Source organism: Maylandia zebra, linkage group LG6, assembly GCF_041146795.1.
Source record: "Maylandia zebra isolate NMK-2024a linkage group LG6, Mzebra_GT3a, whole genome shotgun sequence".
In the NCBI taxonomy this organism is placed as follows: domain Eukaryota; kingdom Metazoa; phylum Chordata; class Actinopteri; order Cichliformes; family Cichlidae; genus Maylandia; species Maylandia zebra.
In genome coordinates this window covers 15,954,130-15,977,536 of record NC_135172.1, presented here as the reverse complement: position 1 = coordinate 15,977,536, position 23,407 = coordinate 15,954,130, and the positions used below count along the sequence as shown (strand labels likewise).

The following is a 23,407-nucleotide window of genomic DNA, read 5'->3' as shown; positions in this document are numbered from 1 at the left end:
GCCTTGTACACTGAAGGGAGGGAGAGGGAGGGAAACGAAGATGAGGAGGGCTAAGAACAAAAAGCTTCCTAAACTGCAGGAGTCCGACACAGATGATTGCTTTGCAATTGCAAACTATGTAACTGTTAACTGCTCTTATTTTATTTTCCTTTAAAATAGTTTAATCATATCAAACAAATCACAGTTTCTTTTTTCCCCAGTACTATTAAACTAATACTTTATGTACTGTAACAAGCCCTATTAGAGTGTTGTTTACAGTATTAAAATGCCATCTGGATCTGAAGGTCTAGGTAAAGCAGAACATATGCTAATTCAAGGTGTAAACACATGCACCAAACATTGCCATAGATCTGTGACTGAATTTACAAAACAGTTGTTTTTTTTATTTCAGCCACAGTAATCTGCAGTATATGTATGCTGTTCGTACTGTGTGTTCAGATTTGTGAAGAGGTACTCGCGGTGTACAACCATCATGACTCATTGTGAAGTTCGCCCTGCTCTCAGTTTCACAGAGGCTCTCTGCATGATCAGGGTACACTAGTAGGATTCACAGCAGCCGCAGACACTTTTTCTGTGTGGAAATACTACCTGTCTGTCATTTCATGCGCCTCCTGTGAAACACAACCCGCTCCCAAATGGAAAGCAAACATGCTGTTTTATATTGCTTCAAATTACCCCCCAAACTATCATGTTTGTTTTTAGCCGAGCTGAAATACACACTGAAATACACTGAACTATAACGTAGAATCTGCTGTCCTCTTTAAAAAATATACATATTTTTTTTTAAATATACATATTCTTTAAAGGGGAACGTATTTTCAAGGCTACATCCAAATGAACAATGAGAACGTTAATATCAAGTGTCTATCGGGGAAATATTCCATTTCTCCGAATACTTTGTTTTGTTTGCGACATACTGGCAAAACTAATGACTTTGCCATCAGTCTCAGCTGCAGTGCTTGATGTTAATTTGCATATATTAGCTAACTAAAATTTTGAATATGGGAAAGATAAAAATTATACCAGATAAAATCAGAATTTTAGAACTGTTTTTGGTCCCAGTTCTAAAGTTAGCATTTAGTTCAAAGCAAGTTTTAACAAAGGAACACTCCTTTCTTGTACTGGGTTCTGGGTCATGGCTCCTTTTGCCTTCAGAAGTTCCTTAATTCTTCATGGCATGGATTCAATAAGCTGCTGGTAACATCAGACATTTTATCAGACGTGATAACATCACACAGTTGCTGCAGATTTGTTGGCTGCATATCCACAATGTAAAAGTCTTGTTCCATCACATCCCAAAGGCGCTCTACTTGTTTGAGATCTGATGACCGAGGAGGCCATTTGAGTGAACTCTGAGCTTTGTGACATGGTGCGTTATCCTGCCGGAGGCAGCCATCAGAAGATGTAGACGCTGTGGTCACAAAGGGATGGACATGTTAGCAACAAAACTGAGAGACTGTGTTTAACTGATCCTAAATTGTACTAATAGGTCCAAAGTGTGCCAAGCAAACATAATCATTGATTCAGGGCAGGATGGATCAATGCTTTCATGTTGTTTATGCCAATTTCTGACCCTGTTGTCTTATTATTGCAGCAGAAGTTGAGACTCATCACATCAGGCAATATTTTTTAAATCTTCTATTGCCTAATTTTAGTGATCCCATGTGAACTGTAGTCAAATTTCATCCACAGTTTCCTGGTCTTAGGTGACAGGAGTGGCACTCAAGTGGTCTTCTGCCGCTTTAGCCTGCTGCATCAAAGATTTACATGTTATGCATTGAGGTGTTCTTCTGCATACCTTGGTTGTAATGAGTGGTTATTTGAATTACTGTTACATTCCTAGTAGCTCAAAGCAGTCTGGCCATTCTTCTCCTCAACTAGGCTTTTTTTCCCTCAGAGAACGTCTTGATCACTAGATATTTTCTCCTTTTCAGACCATTCTCTGTAAACCCTAGGGATGGCTGTGCGTGAAAAATCCCAGCAGATCAGAAGATTCTGAAATACACCAATTATCATGCCCTGTTCAAAGTCACCTATTAAATCACCTTTCTACCTCAAACTGATGCTCAATTTGAACTTCAGCAGGCTGTCTTCACTGATTAGATGTTTGCATTAACAAGCAGTTGAACAGCTCTACTTAACAAAGTAACCGGTAAGCATATTTCACCCCTAATACTTCTCTACAAAGCATGTAGGTTTAAATCCGAGTGAGCTGCTGCTGGCCATGCCCTTTTTAGCTGTGTTTAAACCCTGTGAAGTGAGCACAGAGGAAACCAAACAGACATATGGTATATGGCTAATGAAAAGCATAGCTTGGAGTGAAGGACATAATGTGACATAAAAACACAGTAAGCCATACTCAGTGGTTATTAATTGTTAAATTAGTATTTTCACTTCTTCTGATTACAATTTTCAGATCACTCAGGCCTGTGTGCATATGCTTAACGCTAATGGTAATGTTACCCACATGAGCTGTATAAATTGCTGAGATCTTCCTCATGTTGTGGGGATGTTGCCATGACAGTCATTGAGTTAGCATTAGCAGAAAGAAAGACTGAAACAGTGACAGACTGCAGCTGCTTTGAAATGAACTGGTCAGGTGTGTGCCACTCAGGTGTGTCTGTTTACTCGTCATGACTGTGCTCATCCAGTTTGATGTCATAACCAGATGCAAACTGAATGGCTATTTAGAGACACACTTTATAAAGTGTGGAGAGACGAAAGAGAGAAGGGGAACAGTCTCTTCCCACATTTTGTTGGTCTCTGGAAACTCTGAGAAATGTCAACACATTCGGATACCTGTTAATAAGCGTCGCCTGCGATCTCATTTTAATATCAGGTGTAAATTGAGCTGTATTACTTTACACAAAGGGTGGCTTTTTGCACTCCAACTCCATTGTTCCCGTGTGTGTATATATACGTGCGTGTGTTTGTGTGCAGGCCTAGGTTTTAGTGATTCTCTGCTCATCTATTTTCTGTCTGCCAGAGAGCATCTGCTTCTGTCTGAGCTGATCATTCAAAGATGGACACAGAGAGGGGGAGGGTGTGTGGAAATGCGTGTGTCTGTGTGTGCATGTGTGTCCAAACCTGTGTGGCTCATGCTGATGGTGATTAATTCTACAGATGTGTATTCATGAAAGGTGCAGTGTCTTTTGTCTACTTTCCTTTTTTTCTCCACCTCTCTTTATCTTCTTTTCCCCCTCATTTGTGTCTCCCTTCCTACATCCTATATCTTTTCACGAACCATTATTATTCCCCCAATGCAGTCTGAACCAACACACTTCCACCTGCCAGCCTGTGTGTGTGTGCATGTGTGTGTATTAGTGTGTCCTCTGTCCAAAGTTGTTAAATATTCTAAAGACAGAGACCTCTTTTAATTACCCACTAATCACACTTTTAATTACCTGCCACACACACATCCATCACTGACCAGACTGTACACGCACAGGCTCATACACACCCACACCCCGTGTGCACACAGGCATACACTCACATCCATATCTGTCATTAGGAAGAGTTTTTAACCTATCGACAAAACAGAGGGAGGGAAACCAAAGGGGAGAATGAGTGAGGGAGAGAGAGAGTGAAAGACTCCTCAGTGCACTGAGGAGTGACTGATTAAAGTTTGGTTTTGACACTCTTGTAAAAAGCTTGCAGGTTATTACTGCTTGGAGAGACAATGGAAGAAATTAAAGAAATGCATAAAAGGTTGGAAGTGCACTGTTTTCAATTAACACCTTTCTTTCTTTCACACTGTAGATGTATTGTCAGATTTCTTAAGCCAAACACCCTGAGGAGAGCTGGACAAAAAAAAAAGAAAAAGGACATAATGCTGATTGACTGGTTAATATCAGGGCCTAAAGATTATATCCTCAAGATCAGAGAGCCGGATCAATAAGCAGAAGGTCACAAGTTTCCTTTCTCTCACAGACAAATAAAGGCTACATTTTAGAACTTCCTGCTCTTGGGAAATTACATTCTCGCTTTCCGTGCCATAACCTCTTTGCTCATGTATTCACGTGGGAGTTTTGCGTCTATGACTTGGGGGCTTATGTCAAGAAATAAATGCGTTCACACTGTTTAAAATGCTGACCCAAGGTCCCCTGTTTTTTGTTCAAACACGTAGCTATCCATTCTTATTGCACCAAACTCTGCTTTCCCTCTTGCTCCGTGCCACAGGGTTTCTTTTCATCATTATCACCTTTCCTTACGGGATAATTATGAGCTCACACATACAACTGAAATCTACATTGGTATATGAACTCCAGTACTCACCAACGAGCTCATGCACATAATTAGTCAGTCCCATAAAGGCTTTTAATTTTTCTGTCCATTTGCACTTGCACCTGTTACAGCAATTTCTGTTCGCCAAACAAATGCTTTCACCTGAGTGGGTGCAGTTGGGGCAGAGCAGGTGGCTAGCATTTAGCAAGAGGCACACTGCAATTTAGGACCTTTCTTGCATGAATTTATGTATAAATAATGCCCCCCTGTAAATATCATAAAATCGTCTTTCACATACCTTCGTTTTTTTTGGGGTTTTTTTTAACCTTTTGACATACACTTTTCATGTGGACCACCTAAGTATGGAGTTTAAGACAAAATAAAAGGTTTGAAATTAAAGGTGAGGGCTGAAATATACTTTCACGCATGCATGCTGCCCATTCCTGGCCAAGGTGGTCTCAGCCTTTTGTTCCGAGTCATTTCAATTTCACGCTCGTGTACTAAGGTTGTTCTCGCAAATATTTGCCCAGTTTCAGGAAAACATACACAACTATCTGTCTGGAACAGGTCAGCATCAGCGATGCATTCACTGATGCGGCTACGAGAGCAAGTCTGTATGTTTGTTACAAAATAATATAAATTAAAATGTGTTTGCCTGTAGGCAGAACCTTTTTCCTTTAGCTGTATTGATTTCCTCTCACCATGGTAACAAGTGTATCCGTTAAAAACCTTGTTTTACAGGAGATGCTGTAACTGTGTGGTTGTGCTGGTGTTAATAATCAACCAGGGACATTAAGCTTGTTTACGCAGCACTATTACTACTGACCTTTAAAGCTACAGAAGCAATTTGTCTACAGTAATATGTTCCCGTATTTTTATAAAGTACCACTGTGACCCCGTGTGCCCATATTTATACGCTCACCATATCAATTACAATTTAAAGCAGGTTGTGTTTCTGTAGTAATTTCACTTAACATCGACCAGAGTTAGAGTCTAGTAAAACCTAAAATTTGACCAATCTCTCCTTCAAGATTGCGTCCTTATGCACCTCCAGACCACAGTTTCAGCACGGTTGCTAATTCTCGATCCCTCTGTGGACTTGAGGTGGGGTGACTGTGGCTCAGGAAGGGAGAGCATGCCATCTACCTATTGAAAGGTTCTTGGTTTGATCCCTGGCTGCTTCAGTCTGTGTGCCAAAGTATCCTTTGGGCAGACATTGAACCCTCAGTGGCTCCTTGAATATAGGGCTTTGAGTGTTTAAGCAGATTAGAAAAGTGCTACATAAGAGCCAGCCCACTTACCATCCCGCTGTGACCACGTAAACTCTTAATGTCCTTCTGAACCACAACTTTGTCCAGGGTCAGGTTGTCAGTGCAGAGTTTGGCTGTAACAAACTGAGGTGTCTGAAGGATCATTGGTCAGAAACAACCTGAAACCACGCGTGTCATTGTCTGCAACACCAATAATCTTTGCTCAACACCAGCTCAAATCACCAGATGTGGCTCCCTGAAACTTTGACTGGAGCTGAAATTGAAAAAAGAAACTGAGGAATCACTGCACTGTTGTGTGTCACAGACACACAAGTGTAAGTGGTCAGAACTTCCAGGGAGAGATCTGAAAACATTAGCCACTGCCCAAGGACATGACGTGTAAGAAGATAGGTATGGGTTTTATTTTTGGGTGGAGTCTTTATGATTAAATCTTGTATTAGGGTGCTATGGGTCATTAAATTAAATTAGAGACCATTTTACACAATTTCTGCATCATTCTGACAAATTAACTTAATTTTAGGTGGTTAATTAGGACTGCAACCAACTCATCATTTTCTTGATTCGTTGATTTAGGAAAACATGAAAAATGTTTCTACAAATGTCAGCGTGTCAAATGAACTGTATCATAATATATGAAGCTACTTCGGTTAGGCAGGTCTGTATGCAGGGCACAGGGTGCAAACTAGCAAGCATCAAACTGTGAAAAGTAATAGCAAAGAATGTCCTGTGTCACAAAGTGAGTTCTGTGTTGTAAAGGCATAAAATCACAGAGGCTCGAGTCGTGCTCTTTACTGACAAGTTCAAATGTTCACACTAACCACAATTAGAAAATGATGTCTCATTATCAACAAGTGTGGTTATTATCAGCCCTCTGCTCAGCCCATATCTGCAGCTGAGCAGAGAGAGGGAGACTGAGAATGAGGTGTGTTCCTCCAGTTGAGAGGAAGACAGAAGGAGCGAGACAGAAACACGGGGAAAGAAGTCCTCGCCAGTTGTGTGGTTAATTGGTAGCAGACATAATTAGTGCTAATTAGGATAATAGCCATTCGTCTAGAGATCCATCCACCTAATGGGACTACAACACTCAGCTGCACACACGCACACCAGCACACAAAAGGAGTTGTTACCATCCATCCAGTCTCCTTGTGAGAACAATGTGGTCTTGTAGTGTAGCTTTAACGCACGACCTGGTAAGACAGACGAATGCTTGTCCCATGCATGCATGTGAAGAACAGCCTGTATGTGTGCGCGAATGACTAAGAGGCAGACGTAAAGCAGAGGTAGAAAGGAAGCGAGTCATGGAGCTCGTGTAGCTGAACAAACACAGAGTGGAGAAAAGCCTCCTTCCTCTGTTTGCTCAGCATCTAGCCTCATCCCTCTCTTCCTGCTTCCATCTCACCCTTGGCCTGCTCAGCTTTCCTTTCCTGTACCGTTGCCTTTACCCACTTCTCTCTGCCTGTCCCTCCGGCCATGCCAAGGGACATTAAACAAACACAGCCTGTCCCACAGCCCTCTCTCGCTCTCTCTCTCTTTCTCACACACGCGCACACACACACACCAATTACTTTCAGACTGAAGGCCCTAGGCTGTGTGTGCTCAAGGATGCTCGATTATGTGTGTGTGGGCATGTGCCTGTGTGTGTATTTTATGGAGGACCTACAGTGGCAGTGGCAGCCAGCCAAGCCAGTGAGTGACCACAGAAAGGTCTTTCTTTCTGTGTCCGTTTGACCGTTTGAAGAAACTGTAAAGGTGATTGAGGATACAAGCCTGTGATTTAGGCACTGCGTTAATTACAAGTCACAGAGCTGCAGAGTGTGTAGGGCGGAAGGTAGGGGAATGTTTTCTGAGTCAGTGAAGGGGCTGTTAAAATCTCTCACAAACACATTAGTGTTCATTACTGTTGTAACCTCTACCATCTTTCTTTCTTTTTTCCCTCTTTCTCATTCTCCCTGTCTTTATTGGTCTCATGTGCAGTCACATGTACAGGCTGTATTTCTTTGAGTGGAAAATGCATTAAGATTTATTAGCATAGTCACCACAGTGACCGAGAATACCTTCAAATTGAGTTTTTTGAGTTATTAATGCAGTGTAGGGTGAAATTTTAATAAAGTTTTGAATGTGGTGGCAGTTGGGTTGTAAAATATATGACTAGGGGTGTTTACATCACATACTTAAATCTACATTTGGTCTGGGACTGTTTAGTTCCTACCAAAAAACTGGTTTGTAGCTGGGGTATTTACTGTTCTTTTAAAGAGCCTAGTGGTCCCACTTTAAAGTAGCTTTGGGTCTCATGTCTACTAATTGGAAGGTCAGTGGTTGGATCTCTAGCTGCTGCACTCTGCATATTGAAGTATGCTTGGGCAAGATGCTGGGCTGTATGGCTCAAATACTTATTTCACTAAATCAATGGTTTCCCCCCACTGTATGTTGCAGTTCATTTACCATCTATCAAATAGAATTGTGGAGAATGTGAGTGGAAAAGCAAAAACCCATTCACATTTTCCTCCTGCCTTTTAGTGAGATTAGCATTTGCAACAGTTGATGTCACTTAAGCAACCACTGTGTATTAAACTCGTTTCATTTTTTTTTTTTAACTTCGTCATGTGCCTCTGTGATTCAGAAAGCAAATCCACGGTGTGACTGATCACCTCCTCAGATGAATCAATTGTGCCCTGACATGTTCTCCCCCAGCTTTGATGAGTGTGCTTACTCCTTGAATACACAGCGTTTGTTGTGAGAATTAGTGCCTCTGTTTATATTAGCTTTCATACAACTCTAATATCTTCTCCTAATATTTGCTGGGGCTCTGTTTAGTTCCACTGAGATGGGATGCCTCCAGTGTAAGATACTGTTTCCCTGAGGGTACCACAGCACACAGGGATGCCTCAAGAGACCATAATGTGCTTTGAACTTTGTGAAAAAAATTGTGAAAGGTCCTGAAAGGTGACTCATGCCTCCATAAATCATAAGTCCATAGTACACATATGACTGACCACATCCTTACGTATTTGTTATTTAAAGAACTGAACAGGAACAGATGAGGATTAAAGAGAAATTTGTGGCATGAGGACAACAGTGGAAGGTATTTTGGAAACTAAAGGTAATCTTGCTTTACTAAAAAATACTGTAAGAAACTAACGTGAAGATCAGCCGCTATCGAACTTGTCACCTGACACCTCGTTGTTGAGAGAGACGCTTTGGTGGATGTGGGACAAACAAGTCAACAGGAAAGGTTTTTTTTATGCCTGAGTTCAACTACTATAAAACTGAAGCTACCAATTAAACCTAATGAAGTGCTAATTTATCCAAAACTGTAAGCAAATGCTAATTAGCATTAGAACTGCTTCCCATCATTAAAATGGTGATACCAGCTAAGTTGACAAGGCCGCTAATGCTCCCATTGGCACTCATGAGGAGCTACTGCTAAAGGTTAAGGAGTCACACCCAGTATCACTGTCAGACAGTTTTCTATTTGAAATCCCATCATGAACTCCATCATATCTCCAGGAATCCTCCCGTTTAAAATGAGTGCTGCACACAGCCGCGTTTTACGTGACAGATGCAGCAGTGATGTCCCGCCGCTTCACCTGCACAAAACACCCAGGGATGAAGCTCCCTTCCTCTTCTTGTCAGGAAACCAGCGGAGTCAATGTCCTGCAAGGTTTGAGTTTGTGCAACCTGTACATACAATAATTCACTATGATGAAGCTAGCAAAAAACACAAACTCACTAATTTGCTACTGCTCAGGCTCACTATGACGCCTGCTACTGCAAATGAGCACTAAGCAAAAAAAGGCCACTCCCCCCGAAAGTGTTTTTGAAGCACTGCTTAAAATGCACACTTTTTGATCTGAATTTCAGCCTTTATGTCAAGCGAAAAAAGAGTAACTTTTAAAATATTAATTTCTAAGAAATATTATATATGAATAGAGAAAAAAAATTTAGCCTGCAAGTTGCTCTTGAATGTCTTCACATAATTTAGGCCACATAATTTGTAAGGGTCCTGTAGGAGGTGGCTCGCATGCAGGTCTGACTGTGTGGCTCTGGGTGTACCCTACGGGTGCCTTTTAATAAATGTGAACGTTAGCCTTTTATCATTTTAATGTAGTCCAAAATGGTTTGGCTTTGATTTAAATTGAGATAGACTAAATCCAGGCCTTCTAAATAGTTGATGCACATTTTTAATGCATCAGCAGCCGCCTTCCATTATTTCTTTCCATTTGGTTCAGTTCCAACAAGCTTATTATAGAGATGTGGAGTTGTTTTGTAAATGCTTTGTTTTCCCCTTGATTACGAGATACAGGAGTAGCAGACATTTAATGTTTTAAGTGTTTGGGGGAATTTATTTAGAACGACTTTAGAGCAACTGCCAAAGCGTACATAATGGGTCTTGTTGCATGCATGCCCGTCTTCTTGTTGAACACAGCTGGATCACCCTGTTATCTTTGAGTAACTGAAGTGTTAGATCCAATAAGAGACTTGTAATATCATTAAAGTCACAGTTTTTACTTTGTTAAAACAGATATCTTAGTGGTATATACACCTACGTATATGTATAGTATATAAATAGCTTTTAGCTACATATGTGTTTTGTCATGGTCCCTGAGGTCTTGGATCCTCGTTTTAGATTTTTTTTATTTATGAGTTGTGTTTTCTTTTAGTTTTGAAAAGGATTCATGTTTAAGTTTCTCCTTTGAGAGTTCATGATTCCTTTTGATGCTTGTGTTTCTGTATATACTTTCCCTTTCATATGAATCACATTTTCATCCATTTCCCTCTGTGTTTCTTATTTAACCCTATCATGCCTTCTTCCATGTTAAGTTACGGGTTTACCTCCCATTTTATTTTGATAGGCTTTTGTCTCTAGTGCTTTGCATTTTTTTTACTCCCTCGTCTCATTGTCTCTGAGTAGTTTCAGCTGTGTTCCCCACCTCTTTCTATCTTATGATGTATGATGATGAGTCTCTCCTTGTGATTTATCATGTCATTTTTGTTACTGTGTATCCTTTTTTTCTGCTTCCTAGTCTCCTAAGCATGTTCTAGTTGTTTAGACTCCTTCTTGTCTTTTGGATTTTGGACTAACTGATTTGATGGATCAAGAAGTATTAAAACGTCTTCCTCACAGCGTTTCATGACATGTTTTGGTTAATCGGGTTAGGTTAAGCTGTGATTCTAAAATGGCCATAGGTGTGAACATCAGTGTAAATGGTCGTCTGTCTCTGTGTTAGCCCTGCGACAGGCCGGCGACCTGTCCTGGATTTACCCCGCCTCTTGCCCAATGGCAGTTGGGACAAACTCCTGCCCCCTGACCCTGAATTGGATGTCGAAGAACAAGGATGGATGGTTTCATACTTTGATTTTTACCATGTTTGTCTTTAATCTGAATTTAAACAGGCTTTAGAAAAATCTAAATCAGAAACTGCAATTTCTTTTCTGTTATGACGTTGTGTTTGAAAGAACTGTCGGTCAAAAATTCAGATATCTGTTTTGAATGTTGATGGAATAGCTTCTTTTTCCACTGAGCACATTATGACAGTTTGAGTGTGATTTGGCGACTTTAACGCTTCACTTTACCGCTGTGGCAGAGAAATAAATGTGTGTTTACTTGTTGAGTTTCACATAGATAAAGTCTGACTTTTTAAACAAGAAAAATAATATATCTATATTCAACCTGTAGGTTTCTCCCTTGTTGTCATAATCTGAAACTTAAGCAAAGGTTTCTTTTTTTAGGAAACTTTTGAACCATTCCATTTGAGCAAAAGGATTAAAGTGTGTTCAGCAAATATACTGTAAAACAAATCTCCAACCCCAGGCTGTGGTGACAATAGGTTCATTTAAGCTGTGCATTGGAAATCACTAAAGCACTCACTGTCAAGCTGCTGGAAACAGAATGTCAAGAACTACTGGCAGTGGTCCAGTTCTCTGTCTTAACTCAGTTAATCCCATTAAAAAACAAACTCAAAACAGATCTGTCATATTGTGCGTAACTGCTGTAGGAAAGTTTAGTTGTCTTGTTTCTTTTCTCATTTCACCATCTGGATCATTCCTAACTTTCTCGCTTGCTACACTTACATTACCATCATTTACAGCGTCTTATACTATCCTAGACTTTCAGCCTATCTTTGGGTCCAATTTGCCCCAAAGCATCACAACAGGAGCTGGCTGCCAGGCACTGCATGAAAAGTAGTTAACTACCAGTTTTGTGTTCACTCTGAGTCTCTGTGCATTCGAGCTGTGTTGAAGAATAAAGGTGGTCATACTAAATATTCCTTTCAAACTAAGTGTGCTCTGTTTTTGCCTTGTATACTCTTCTATTTCCATGTATGCTAGCACATGTTTTAGTAAAGCACTGCATTTAAAAACATTACAAGAGTTTGGCTCCTTGGAAGCAAAATATAATGAATTGAGAGGTGGGTCAAGACTTTTTCATAATACTGTATGTTTTGAGACAAAATCCCCCAAATAACACTTTTACTAATTAGGATGTCATTATGCCAGGATTGTTTATTGGCTTTAGTTCTTATGTCAGCTTTTATTTCAAGTTGTGCAGACAAAGAAAAACACAAGCCAAAAATAAATGCTGTCGTAGCGTATATTGGATGAATATGGTACAGAAGCTTTCCCCTCCTCTATAGATTCAAAACAGTGCACTCGGTGGAGCTGGGTTTTATTGTTACCAATTACTTTGGGATAGAGAACAACACCACAACTCAATTTGACAGGCAATTCTGAGGGCAGGAATGCTTAAAAAATCTGAATACTTCACCCCAAAGTAAAGTGTGTAGCAACAAAATCCCCAGCTAAAAAGACAAGTAGAAAAATTTATATAGGCGCACATAAGGTTGCCCTCAGCATACACGAACCTGTGTACGTTAACTATCAATCAGTCTCACAGAGAACATATTCATGTGTCCGCTGACTTGAACACCAGAGTAAATATTCAGTTCAAACGGCTGAGAGGCACAGTGAATGGTCCCAACTGTGCGCCTGCCTGTTTGAGTAGGTGTGTGTATGTATGAGGTGTAATATGTGGGTGGCTGGCTGGCACTAGCTTTGCAGACAAAGCTGCCAAAAAACCCTACCTGCTGTCTGGACTCGGTTTACAGTGTAGTGTCCTCCTCCTTCTGCACTGCTGCCACACTTCTCCACACAAGGCTGCTGTGTGTCAGAAGCATTGTGGTTTAAGAAGGTGGCACGCTGCTTATCAGGGATAGAGGAGGAGGGCAGGCGACTCAGTCCATGGACCTGGCACACATGCTCACACACAGATCAAAAATACACACATTCACGCACTCGCTCACTCATCCCCTGGCCTGCGACGTGTGTGCTAATTAGCGCTTGGCACAGTTTGGTGTGTATGCGTGTGCGTGCTTGTGTGTGTGTGTGTGTGTGTGTGTGTGTGTGTGTGTGTGTGTGTGTGTGTGTGTGTGTGTGTGTGTGTGTAAAGCAGCCAGTGTTGCATTGCGGTCACCCATGAGTGTTTATTAAGTCTTGGGGCAGTACACTTAAATGAAAGACCAATCTGGCACGGCGCTTCGGTTCAGAGAAGTCAGAGGAGAGAGAGGGGAGGGTAAAGCAGGACAGTTATATGAAGTGATTGGGGGGGGAATCTCTCTGTGAGAGAGAGAGACAGCCAGAAATAAAATACAAAGAAAATTGAAAGAAACCAAGAGAGAAATGTGCAGATTGTAATCTGAGTGAGAATGGAAATGGGATTTGAAGGAATGAGTCACAGAGGTTGTTATTTATTTGTTTTATTGTGTGTGTGTGTGTGTGTGTGTGTGTGTGTGTGTGTGTGTACGCGCGCGCGCGCGTGTGGAGTGGGGGTACAAAGAGAAAAAAAATGATGGGATGCTGTGATTCAGAAAGGAAAGAAGATGGGATGGGATGTAGCTGATTGCTGTAATTTTTTCTGCCTTGGGAAAAACTCTCTCTCTCACAGACATAAGCATGCAGAGTCATGCACAGTTTTACAACTGGGTTTGTGTTTCATTAAAAGCCCGAACAATTTTGTCCAGTTTAATTAAATGCAGACCTAAAAGAGAGCCGAAAGTCACATGTCATAATAAATCTGAACGTATATATTCAGAATAAGAGGTCACTCCTAAACTTCTACATATCTATCTGTATGCTGGTGCATGTTTCTGACTGTATTGTCACTCTTAATATGAGGCTGTGTAGCCACCCTCCAGGTATTGGGAACTAGCACTGACATTTTATTATTTTTTTGAATTATGGTCCTCTAATTTCTGTCGCCTGACTTCTTATTCTTATTGGCATTTCATTTTGTACTTCGTTTTTTCTTCTTTTTATGATATGAATTTTCCATGCGGAGATGTAATGAGAAATGGAAGTCCTGCCAATTTGGATTAAATGGAACAAGCCGTCAGCCAATGTCATGGCATACAGCTTCACATGTAAATAGTACATATGATGGCATTTGTGAATGGGAAACAAAAGATACTCCATAAAGAAATTCTTTTAACTCAACAAATGCTTAGATCTTAATTGGTCTAAATTCAGCTCTGACGCCCACTGAGCGTCTTTGTCTTTGTTAAATTGGTGAATTTAGATTCCCTCGAACCTCCCAGGCTCTCTCCTACCTCAGACACTGTAGGCGAGTAGAAGCCAGCCCTCTCTGTCTATTAATCAGCATGTGCTGGGTAAAACAGATGTGATGAAATGGGCGGGTCAGTGCACTTAATGAGCTTAACAGCTATAAATTACATTACGGAGCTAGGTGAAGATGCAGAATTCATCCCTGCGTTGAAATAAGTGAGAAAGAAGAGAAGAAAGGTTTGGTTAAAGCCTCCTTTTTTTCAGTGAGTGATATGCACACAAAATCCAACCGGCACACATTGACATACGCTCACACAAATAAAGTGTCAGTGTCGGGGTTGAGGCTCTGGCTCTTGAAGTTGTTCTCCTGGGAAATCACGCTGAATAAATTTAGACCTGAGGAATTCTGCCTCGGTTTGAGTGTGTTTGTCGGAGAATCGTCGAACAACTCCATGTGATCCCATGACTCACCACTCCTTTCAATAAATATTTCAGTTAGCAGTTCCTATATTTCTTTCTTGCACATTCAAGCACTTCTTTGTACTTCATCACTGGATATACGATAAAGAAACTCCCCCCCCTGTCCCTTTTGAGATAAGACAGAAGGGAAGAAAGCTGGGAAAGGCACAAAGTAAATAGCCTTAGGGCAGATTTGATCCCAGGGCTCTGCAATAGCTTTATGGCTTATGGGGTTGCCTGCTCAACCTGGTGAGCTACACCAGCACCTCCATGTTTAAATGTTAATGAGTGCATCAACACAGCCATCTTTAAGGCCCCGGTCACACAGGCCTAGAGACAGGTTGGCAACCCCCTGGCCCCACCACTAGTTGCTAGAGAAAAATGAGTACTCCCCAACATTTATGCTAGTGGTTGCTGGTAGTCGCTGTGAAACTGAAACACAAACACAACATCTGCTCTCTGAGAAGTAGTAAAACTGTGATAAGTTCAATGCATGCCGGGAACAGAGACCATTCATCTTCAAAGTAGAAGGTGTGTCTTTTGAAACATGTTGGTTTCAGTAGTAAGGCACAACATTTACTTTCAAGGTGAATGGGCTTCCTTTCTGGTTTGCTAGTAACCAAAGCAATCACCCAAAGCAATCACAAGGAGGTTTTTGGTCTTTCCAACAGAGTTCACATAGCAACAGCAAGAAGCCTCCAACAACCACTAACCAGCTGGTCAGGGAATACACATTTTTCCCTAGTGATTGGTGGTTGCCATAGGGTTGCCAGCTGGTTGTTACGCCTGTGTTATTGAGGACTAAGCTGTGAATCCTGATAATCACACTGTTTGTGTTTCATCTGCTATTTAATACGTAGCAGCATAGTGAATTAATGATGCTGAATGTTTCCTTATCAAGCGGCAACATCTTCAGTCTTCTTTTAGTTCGCTGGCAATGACACTACAGTGTGCTTTCAATCAACTTGTGCAAATCAAGTTACACTTTTCAGATTTTTACAGCATCAAATGATGAGTCAATTGGCAATTACTCCTCAGTGTGAGACGAGAAATGTTCAGTTTTTCACAATTGCTTAGATGCGTCTCTTGAACCTTTTGCTATTTTCTGAAAACGAAAATCCAATTTCCAAAGTACTTACTCAAAACTTGCTCAGTCATAATAACCCTACTGTGCAGTCATTACACACTTCAAGAAGTTGAAAACACAATGTTCAGAACATGTAACTCAAGTCTTTCCAACCCCATGTGGTGTTTTTGAAGCTCTTTTAGAAAAAAGGAAGTAATTCTACCAAATTGTGTTGTTCTTGAGCCACTTTGTAGTTGCCTTCTTCCTCAGTTCAGCTGTATTTGACCAGTAGAAACTGATCTCCGATAACCTCACGGGGAAGAAGTTGAACACAATTACGCCACACCTGTTGTTGTTTGAGTGCAACTGTGCAAAGTTATTAATGTGATGTAATGTAACCTATTTATGTGAGTTCAGAGTGAACAGGCTGCACAGAGAGTTGAGGGCAGACGCTGTACCACCAGTGATAGAAGCAATCTGAGAGGCAGAGGAGGAACGTTGTGTGTAGGAGGTGCTGGATGAGGACAAGGAGGAGAAAAGCACGGCTGAGAAGAGTAATTTCAGATGAAATTTCGTTATTGTGATAGATCACGTTTGAGTTCATGGAACGGGAAGCAGGACAGAAAATTATATGTGGCCCCCAGTGGAAAAAACAGGTAACATCTGTGATTTCCCAATAGCACGAGGCAGGGGGCTTTTTTATGTCAGCATGGACGTTTAGAACAAAGCTTTCAAAACATGTCCGTTTTGAAAGAATCAATGTGAGCCTTTCTACCATTCACCAGATCCTGGGTGCAGATAAAGCAAGTGTACGGAGTATCCTTTAAGGCAGGATCAGAGATCAGGCCAGTGTGTGTGCCCTCTGGATTGATATAGCACAGAGATGTGAAGCTGGTGCCGAAGGAATCACTTGTAGACTTGGAGTTACATTTACAGAGTGTTTTAATATGCATTTCACTTGCATTATACAGTGGGTGAAATCATTATGTGATCCCCTGATGAATTTTGGAAGTTTTCTTGCTTCCAAAGATACGAAAAACCTCTAATTTTTATGGTAGTTTCATTTTAATGGGGAGAGAGAGGGAGAAAGAACATCAATCACAAATCCAGAAAAAAACACATTACATGAATGTTATAAATTGATTTGCATGTCACTAAGTGGAATAAGCATAGCGGTAAGATGTTCCTTGTAGTTGGTCAACAGGTTAGGAGGGATTTTGGCTCACTCATCTTTACAGAAACTCACAGAAATGACTCGGAGGTGTAGCTCTCTCCACAGATTATCTATAGGATTGAAGTCGGGAGACTGGCTAGGCCACTCCGTGATCTCAATGTGCTTCTTCTTTAGCCACTCCTGTGTTACTTTTGCTGCATGTTTTGGGTCACTGTCATGCTGGAAGACCACTGAAGATGGGTCTTCAGTGGTCTGGCTGAGTGAAGGAGTTTCATGTCCAACATTTTATGATACAACTTCACCATTTGCTGGTGAAGTCGTGTTGTAGCATTAGCAGAAAAACAAAAGTGTAACGTTTCCACCTCCGTGCTTGACTGTGGGGTGGTGTTCTTTGGGCCATACTCAGGATTTCTCTCCCTCCAAACACAGTGGGTTGAGTTGATGCCAAAGAGCTCCATTTTGGTTTCATCTGCCCTTAGCACTTTCTCCCAAGCCTTCTCTAAATCATTTAGATGTTCACTGGCAAACTTAAGAAGGAGCTGTACACGTGCCTTCTTGAGCTGGGGGACCCTGCTGCAAGATTTCAATCCATTATGTCATTGCATGTTACCAATGGCGTTCTTGGTGACTGTGCCAACTGCCTTCAGATCATTAACAAGCTCCTCCTGTGTAGTTTTGGGTCGATCCACCAACTTCCTCATGATCATCCTCACTTCCATGTGAGGTGATTGATTTTAAATTTCTTCCATTTCCGAATAATCGCACCAGCAGTTGTCACCTTCTTTCTCTAAGCTTCTCGATGATGTTCTTGTAGCTAATTCCAGCCTTGTGCAAGTCTACAAATATTGTAGACTTGCACAAGGACATCAATATTGTCCCTGATGTCCTTTGACAGCTCCTCGGTCTTGCCCATGATGGTGGAGATGTTGGAATTTTATTGCTTGTAGCGCTTAACAGTTTTCAATATTCAATTTATTTTACAGAAAAAGAATTTGTGTGGTTTTTGTAGAAATGCATTTATTTTATGAAGTTTGGTTTTCTCTGGTGCTACATGCCCATTTTTGATGTAGTTTGCAAAAACTGCTCTGTAGTGTTTTTATTTAACACTCGCTGTGTGTATGATCTTTAAACATGTTTGAGCACGATAAAGCAGTTTGGGGGGAGATTATGTTTGATTTTGCCTGAGGAGTGAGTGGTTTTATGTATTTAGTTTCAAAATTGGGTTTTGTGTTTACAGTTTGGAGAAAGAAGATGGAAGGTTTCAAGAGGTGCGCTTTTGGTAGTTATGAGAGGCACTTATATTTGTGTTTATTTCCCTCTTTGGCTCTCATATAGTATCGATTTAGGTTGTCATAAGTGGCATGTTTTGTTTTGTGTTCCAGTTGGCAATGTGCCGATTGAGTTTTGGGCACATTCACTGCTGCCAGTTCAGCACTGCTGAACAATGGCCACAGAAAAATACACATATCTTACAAGCACACAGACAGAGGCTAATTTTCACATGTAAGCACTGCCCTTCTTCTTATACATAAAGTATTCAAGCAACCAGTGTTCACAGTTATAGCTTCTTTTGTTTTTCTACTGTTTTTTAAATGCAGTGAAGTATTTGTACAGCACAGGCTCTACAGAAACAAGCTGACTGTTTAATAACAACAGACAGTCATCTAACTTTACTGCGCTCTATTCTTGCTTTGATCTTATTGATTTCATTTCATTGTCGGGCTCTCTGAATATTTTTGTTTGGGGGGAAGTTTCCATCCTCTGACATGCTGAAAACACCAGTAGCATCACTAAAAACATCATCCTGTGTTTCCTGCCTGGCGGCATCTGTTGCCAGACAGACGAGTTCAAACGCCTTCGAAATCTGAGTGCAACAAAAATATTTTCTGTTAGCATCTCTCCCACAACATCACCCTCCAAAGTCAGTTCTTCCCATTATGATCTCCTGAAAGTCAACGGCAGCGCAAAATCTCTTTGTGAGTCTCTGTATGCTCAAGTAAGAACGCTTTTAGATTTTGCGTGCTTGTGATCGTGTGTGCTTGTGTACCAGCACGTTCCATGTTTGTGGCATATTGATTGCCGCTGCTATGCGGGGAAATGAGGATGGATCAGTATGAAGAAGGAGGAACAGAAGACAATACACAAACAGTGAGAGTGGCAAAAAGAATGAAAGATACACAAAATGAGCTACATATCAGTCTGAGACAGGAGGAGAGATTTATTTAAGCTCTCTGAATCCTCTTTCCTTTCTGATGCTTGTATTCAATGTTTCCCTCCCCCATTATGAATTCCAAATGATCCATGTACCAAATACTCTTCTCTTGACAGAGTCTTAGTTTGAGCAGTGTTCCCGTCTGAGACGGAGCAGTGCTGGAAGGAGGCATGTTTTGCTTTGGGAGTGCATTGTTGTGTTTTCTAAACTCTTGTTCTCTGTGTGTCTTGTTTGTTCCTTGCAGAACAATCACTTTGGACAATCAGCTGGTTGTCTTGGCAACCGCTGCAACGGACGCCGGACGTTATCATGTAGAGGCGGTGAACGAGCTGACCGGCGAGACTGTGACGAGTCCTGCTGTCTACCTGAGCATCTCAGGTAAAAATAAATAAAAAAAGTGTTAAATTGGTATTTAATAACAGTGCAAACAGCCCATCTGGTAAACACTATGCTCAGTATTAGCATTAGTTTGGTTTACAGTCAAACCATCCAGCATATTTCTGTCCCTCAAATATTTTTCTGTTGGGGTGGGGCTTCATTAGGTTTTCTGTGGTCTTCTGTGGTTGTTGTGTGGATAAATCTGAATCCCTTTTACAGAACATAACTCCCTTTGATTGATAGAGAAGACAGTTTTGAGTGTCGGGCTAATTACTAAACCTGAAAATGAGCTGCAAAAGACATAAAGAGATGATTAAAAACATATCTGACACATCACAGAAACAACATACTTGTGCACACATTATTTGCAAACTAAAATGCTGGAGGTCTTGGCTCATCATTAAGTAGAGATGCTTGAATTATTGATTTGATTATTAAAATCTCAAATTAGAGATTCCAGCAACCAAAAATTACCATAATGCAGCCGGCAGGAGTTTTATTAGAGAAGCATCACCACTCACATGGTGAAGCTCAACAACAAATAAACTCGGCATCACAGAGTGATTTTTTAATGTCTTACATCTAGTAGGGAGGAACCAGCTTGTAGAGAGATCAGGAACCAATAATAGATCTCTGTTTTGGCCTTTGCCATATCTACAAGCAAGTGAGGCATAATTTGATAAGATATTTGATGGACTTAAAGCTTTGAAAATTTAGAGTGTTGCCAGTTTTTGGTCCGAAAGGAAATCTGTCTCAGTCACATAAAGTGTGTACTACACTCACCAGCCACTTTGTTGTTCAACCGCTCATTAATGCAAATATCTATTTAGCCAACCACAACACTAATTCAGTGCATTTAGGCATGTAGTCATGGTGTAGATAACCTGCTGAAGCACAAATGGAGCATCAGAACGGTGAAGAAACGTGAGTTAACTGACTTTGAATGTTGGTGCCAGATTGGCTGGTCTCAGAATTTCAGGAACTGCTGATCTACTGGGACTGACAGAGAAAAGACTTAAACTATTAATTGAGCAGGATTTCTCTGGGTTAATGTCAGAAGTTAAAGACGGACAGCCAGACTGCTTCAAGCTGATAGGAAAGCAACAATAACTCAAATAACCACTTGTTACAACCAATGTATGCAGAAGAGCATCTCTGAATGCACAAGATGCAAACCTTGAAGCAGATTGGTTACTGCAGTAGCTAATAACAGGAACTGAGGAAAGTGAGGCTAAATGTGGGATGAGCAATACTGGACAACAGAAAAGTAGAAATTTTTTGCTCATTTCATGAGTCTCAATTTGTCTTGTGATTGTCGTTTAATAGGTTAATAACTTGATGTAAACAACGTGAAAATATGGATCCATTTTGCCTTGTTTCAACAGTTCTGGCTGGTGGCGTGGGTGAAATCTTTTTGGCACACTTTGTCCCCTTAGTACCAACTAGATCATTTAAACACCACAGCCTGAGTACTGTTGAGGACCCCTTATGCCTTATGACCACAGTATACCCATCGTCTGATGGCTGCTTCCAGCAGAATCACGCTCCATGTCAACTCAAACTGGTTTCTTGAACATAACAATAAGTTCACTGTACAGAAATGGCCTCCACACTCACCAGATAGTGTTTCAGATCAGTCCAGTAGAGCATCTTTGGGATGTAGTGAAACAGGAGATTCACATCATGGATGTGCAGCCAACTAATCTGAAGCAACTGTGTGATGCTGTTATGTCAATATGGACCAAAATCTCCAAAGACCAAAGGTTCCAGCAACTTGTTGAGTCTATGTCAGGAACAGTTACGGCAGAACAAGGTCGAACCCAGTACTAGTGAGGTGTACCTAATAAAGTGTCTGGTGAGTGACTTTAAAGAAACATGCATTGGCTTTGGGTCTTTAGATGACATGTAATGTGTACGGGTTCCCATACCTCCCTATCCATGATCTTCCTACTTTAAATGCTTTTTCCTCCCCTTGGTTGATGTTCATGTGTGTGTTTCCTTGAAACATGAGAAGTGTTAGTTGTGTTGTATACTCTACTGTACTATGCTTTCTGAGCTTTGTGCTTCCTGTCAAAAAACTTGACTGTCAAAAACTAAAAGAGTTAGATCTTTGTGGTTGATCCAGTCATTTCATTGAGTCTGCAAGCTTTGAATGTGCTTTTACTTGTAAAAACAGCATGCACTTATTGTGTGTTGTTCACTGTTGTGAATGACAAGCAGCTCTTTGTTCATTTCTCCGGAAACAGGCTTCAGTCAGAAGAACTGCAAAGTTTGATGGATTTTAGCCTCTCTGTGTGTTCCCGTCTCTGTCGTGGCCTTTATCGCTGAATCACTTTATTGCTGTATGCCTCTCTCTCTATCTCTTCTCCTTGGAGGCCGGAGGATTGACTCTACTGTCTAACAGTCCTTCACTTGAAGTGTTCACCATGGTTAAATGAAAGCGAGAGGGAGGGAGGGAGCCCTCTGTCCCTCGTAGCTGTATAGAGTTTTAATTAGATTCTCTTTACAGGGTTGTATCCTTTGGCATCCTTTGTCACAACTGCGCACACACACACACACACACACACACACACACACACACACACACACACACACACACACACACACACACACACACACACACACACAATCAAATAAATTTAGGCACAGTACCTTGTTACAGCTGTCAGTGTGAAGTGCTCCCGTGGGCGTTTTTAGAAATAGTAAGGGTATAGTTAGGTTTCACTGATCAGTCTTCGGCCATAACAGCTATGCATGCATGGTTGTGTGTGTGTGCGTGTGTGTTTGTGTGTTTCTGTTGAAAACTGTGTTTTCTACAATAAACATTTTCTGGGTAAATGCCTTTTTCTATATAAAAGCATATTTCAGTTATTTGTTATTGAGACAGGGAAGAAATAGAAGATCATGGAATTTGATAAAAACAGGGACAAACCAAAGAGGTAAAATGTTGCAAATCGCGCAGGGTGTGAAAAAGAGAGCGTGAGCAAGGAAACATGGAAATACCAGATCTTTATTCATGTATTTGCTTTTTCTCAGGGCTGTTTTTTGACATTAAGCATCACATTGATCACTTGGTTGGTTTTGGAAATAGAAAAGGTGTTAAGCATAGTTTTGAACACTATGTAGCTATTGAATGCACACAGATGCCACTGATTATAGCCACAGAGAGAAGGAGACTGGGCCTGTTAATGACACAGATGAGTCGAGGGTTGTTGTCAGGAAATTTGAAGGAGAAAAAAGATCAATTTAAGTCAATAAAGTGTTTAACACTTAACCTAGTTAACTGACACAAGAGAACATGTGAATGAACTCTCGCAAATGGTGTTTTCGTTCATGTCTTCCACCACTTTGTTCTTATTTTCCCACCTCTTCCTTTACATTTCCTGTTCTGTCGCTTCCCTTCATTTCCTGTCACCCCCTCTCTTCTCTTCTCTTTCCATTAGGCAGCCTGTAGAGGATCTGAAGGCAGAAGTTCATAGCTGTCAGTCATATTTCTAAAAATGTTGTCTTTCTCTTCATAAATTCAGCAGAATAAATGAGGTACCTATTTTCTATTCTCCCCTTTCTTTCTTTGATTCAAGCATTGTGCTCAACAGACAAGAACGAGGGAGAAAAAGGACTGGTAGAGACAGAAAGACTTAATGAAGTGAGACGTGGGTGTAGACTGAGGATATGACCAACAACCTGTTCATGTCAGGACTGCTGTTGATGAAAGTGTGTGCCCTGCACTCACACACGTACACAGACACACACACACAGACACAAGAACAGGCATGAAAAGTTAAGATATTGTCACATTCGTAAAACCTTTCTGTCACATTCATGCTGTGGCACGACCAACACTCAAATTCTTTTTGCTAATCCGCAAAGCCTGCAAGGGCCGAGGAAAGTGTCAGACAACCAGCTGCATGCCCTACCTACTTGACAGATCCATTATCTGCATGTCCCTGACCACTGTCCTGTAAGTGTGGCCTAGACTGCTGAAAATAAAAAGCAGTAACTGTCATCCGTGGTCGAGCTGGAACAGCCACAATTGATAGCAGCTCAACAGCTTGGTGAGAGGT

General features: G+C 41.0%; 1 protein-coding gene across 3 annotated transcripts in view; it reads left to right on the top strand.

The window, feature by feature from the left end:
• LOC101472399 (protein sidekick-1) overlaps window positions 1-23,407 on the top strand; it is a 298,277-nt gene that overhangs the window by 141,405 nt on the left and 133,465 nt on the right. For all 3 annotated transcript variants that reach the window (XM_004568331.6, XM_076884757.1, XM_076884758.1), the window contains one exon: window positions 19,210-19,343. In XM_004568331.6, coding sequence (XP_004568388.2) covers window positions 19,210-19,343 — 134 coding nt within the window. The remainder of the gene's footprint in view (window positions 1-19,209; window positions 19,344-23,407) is intronic.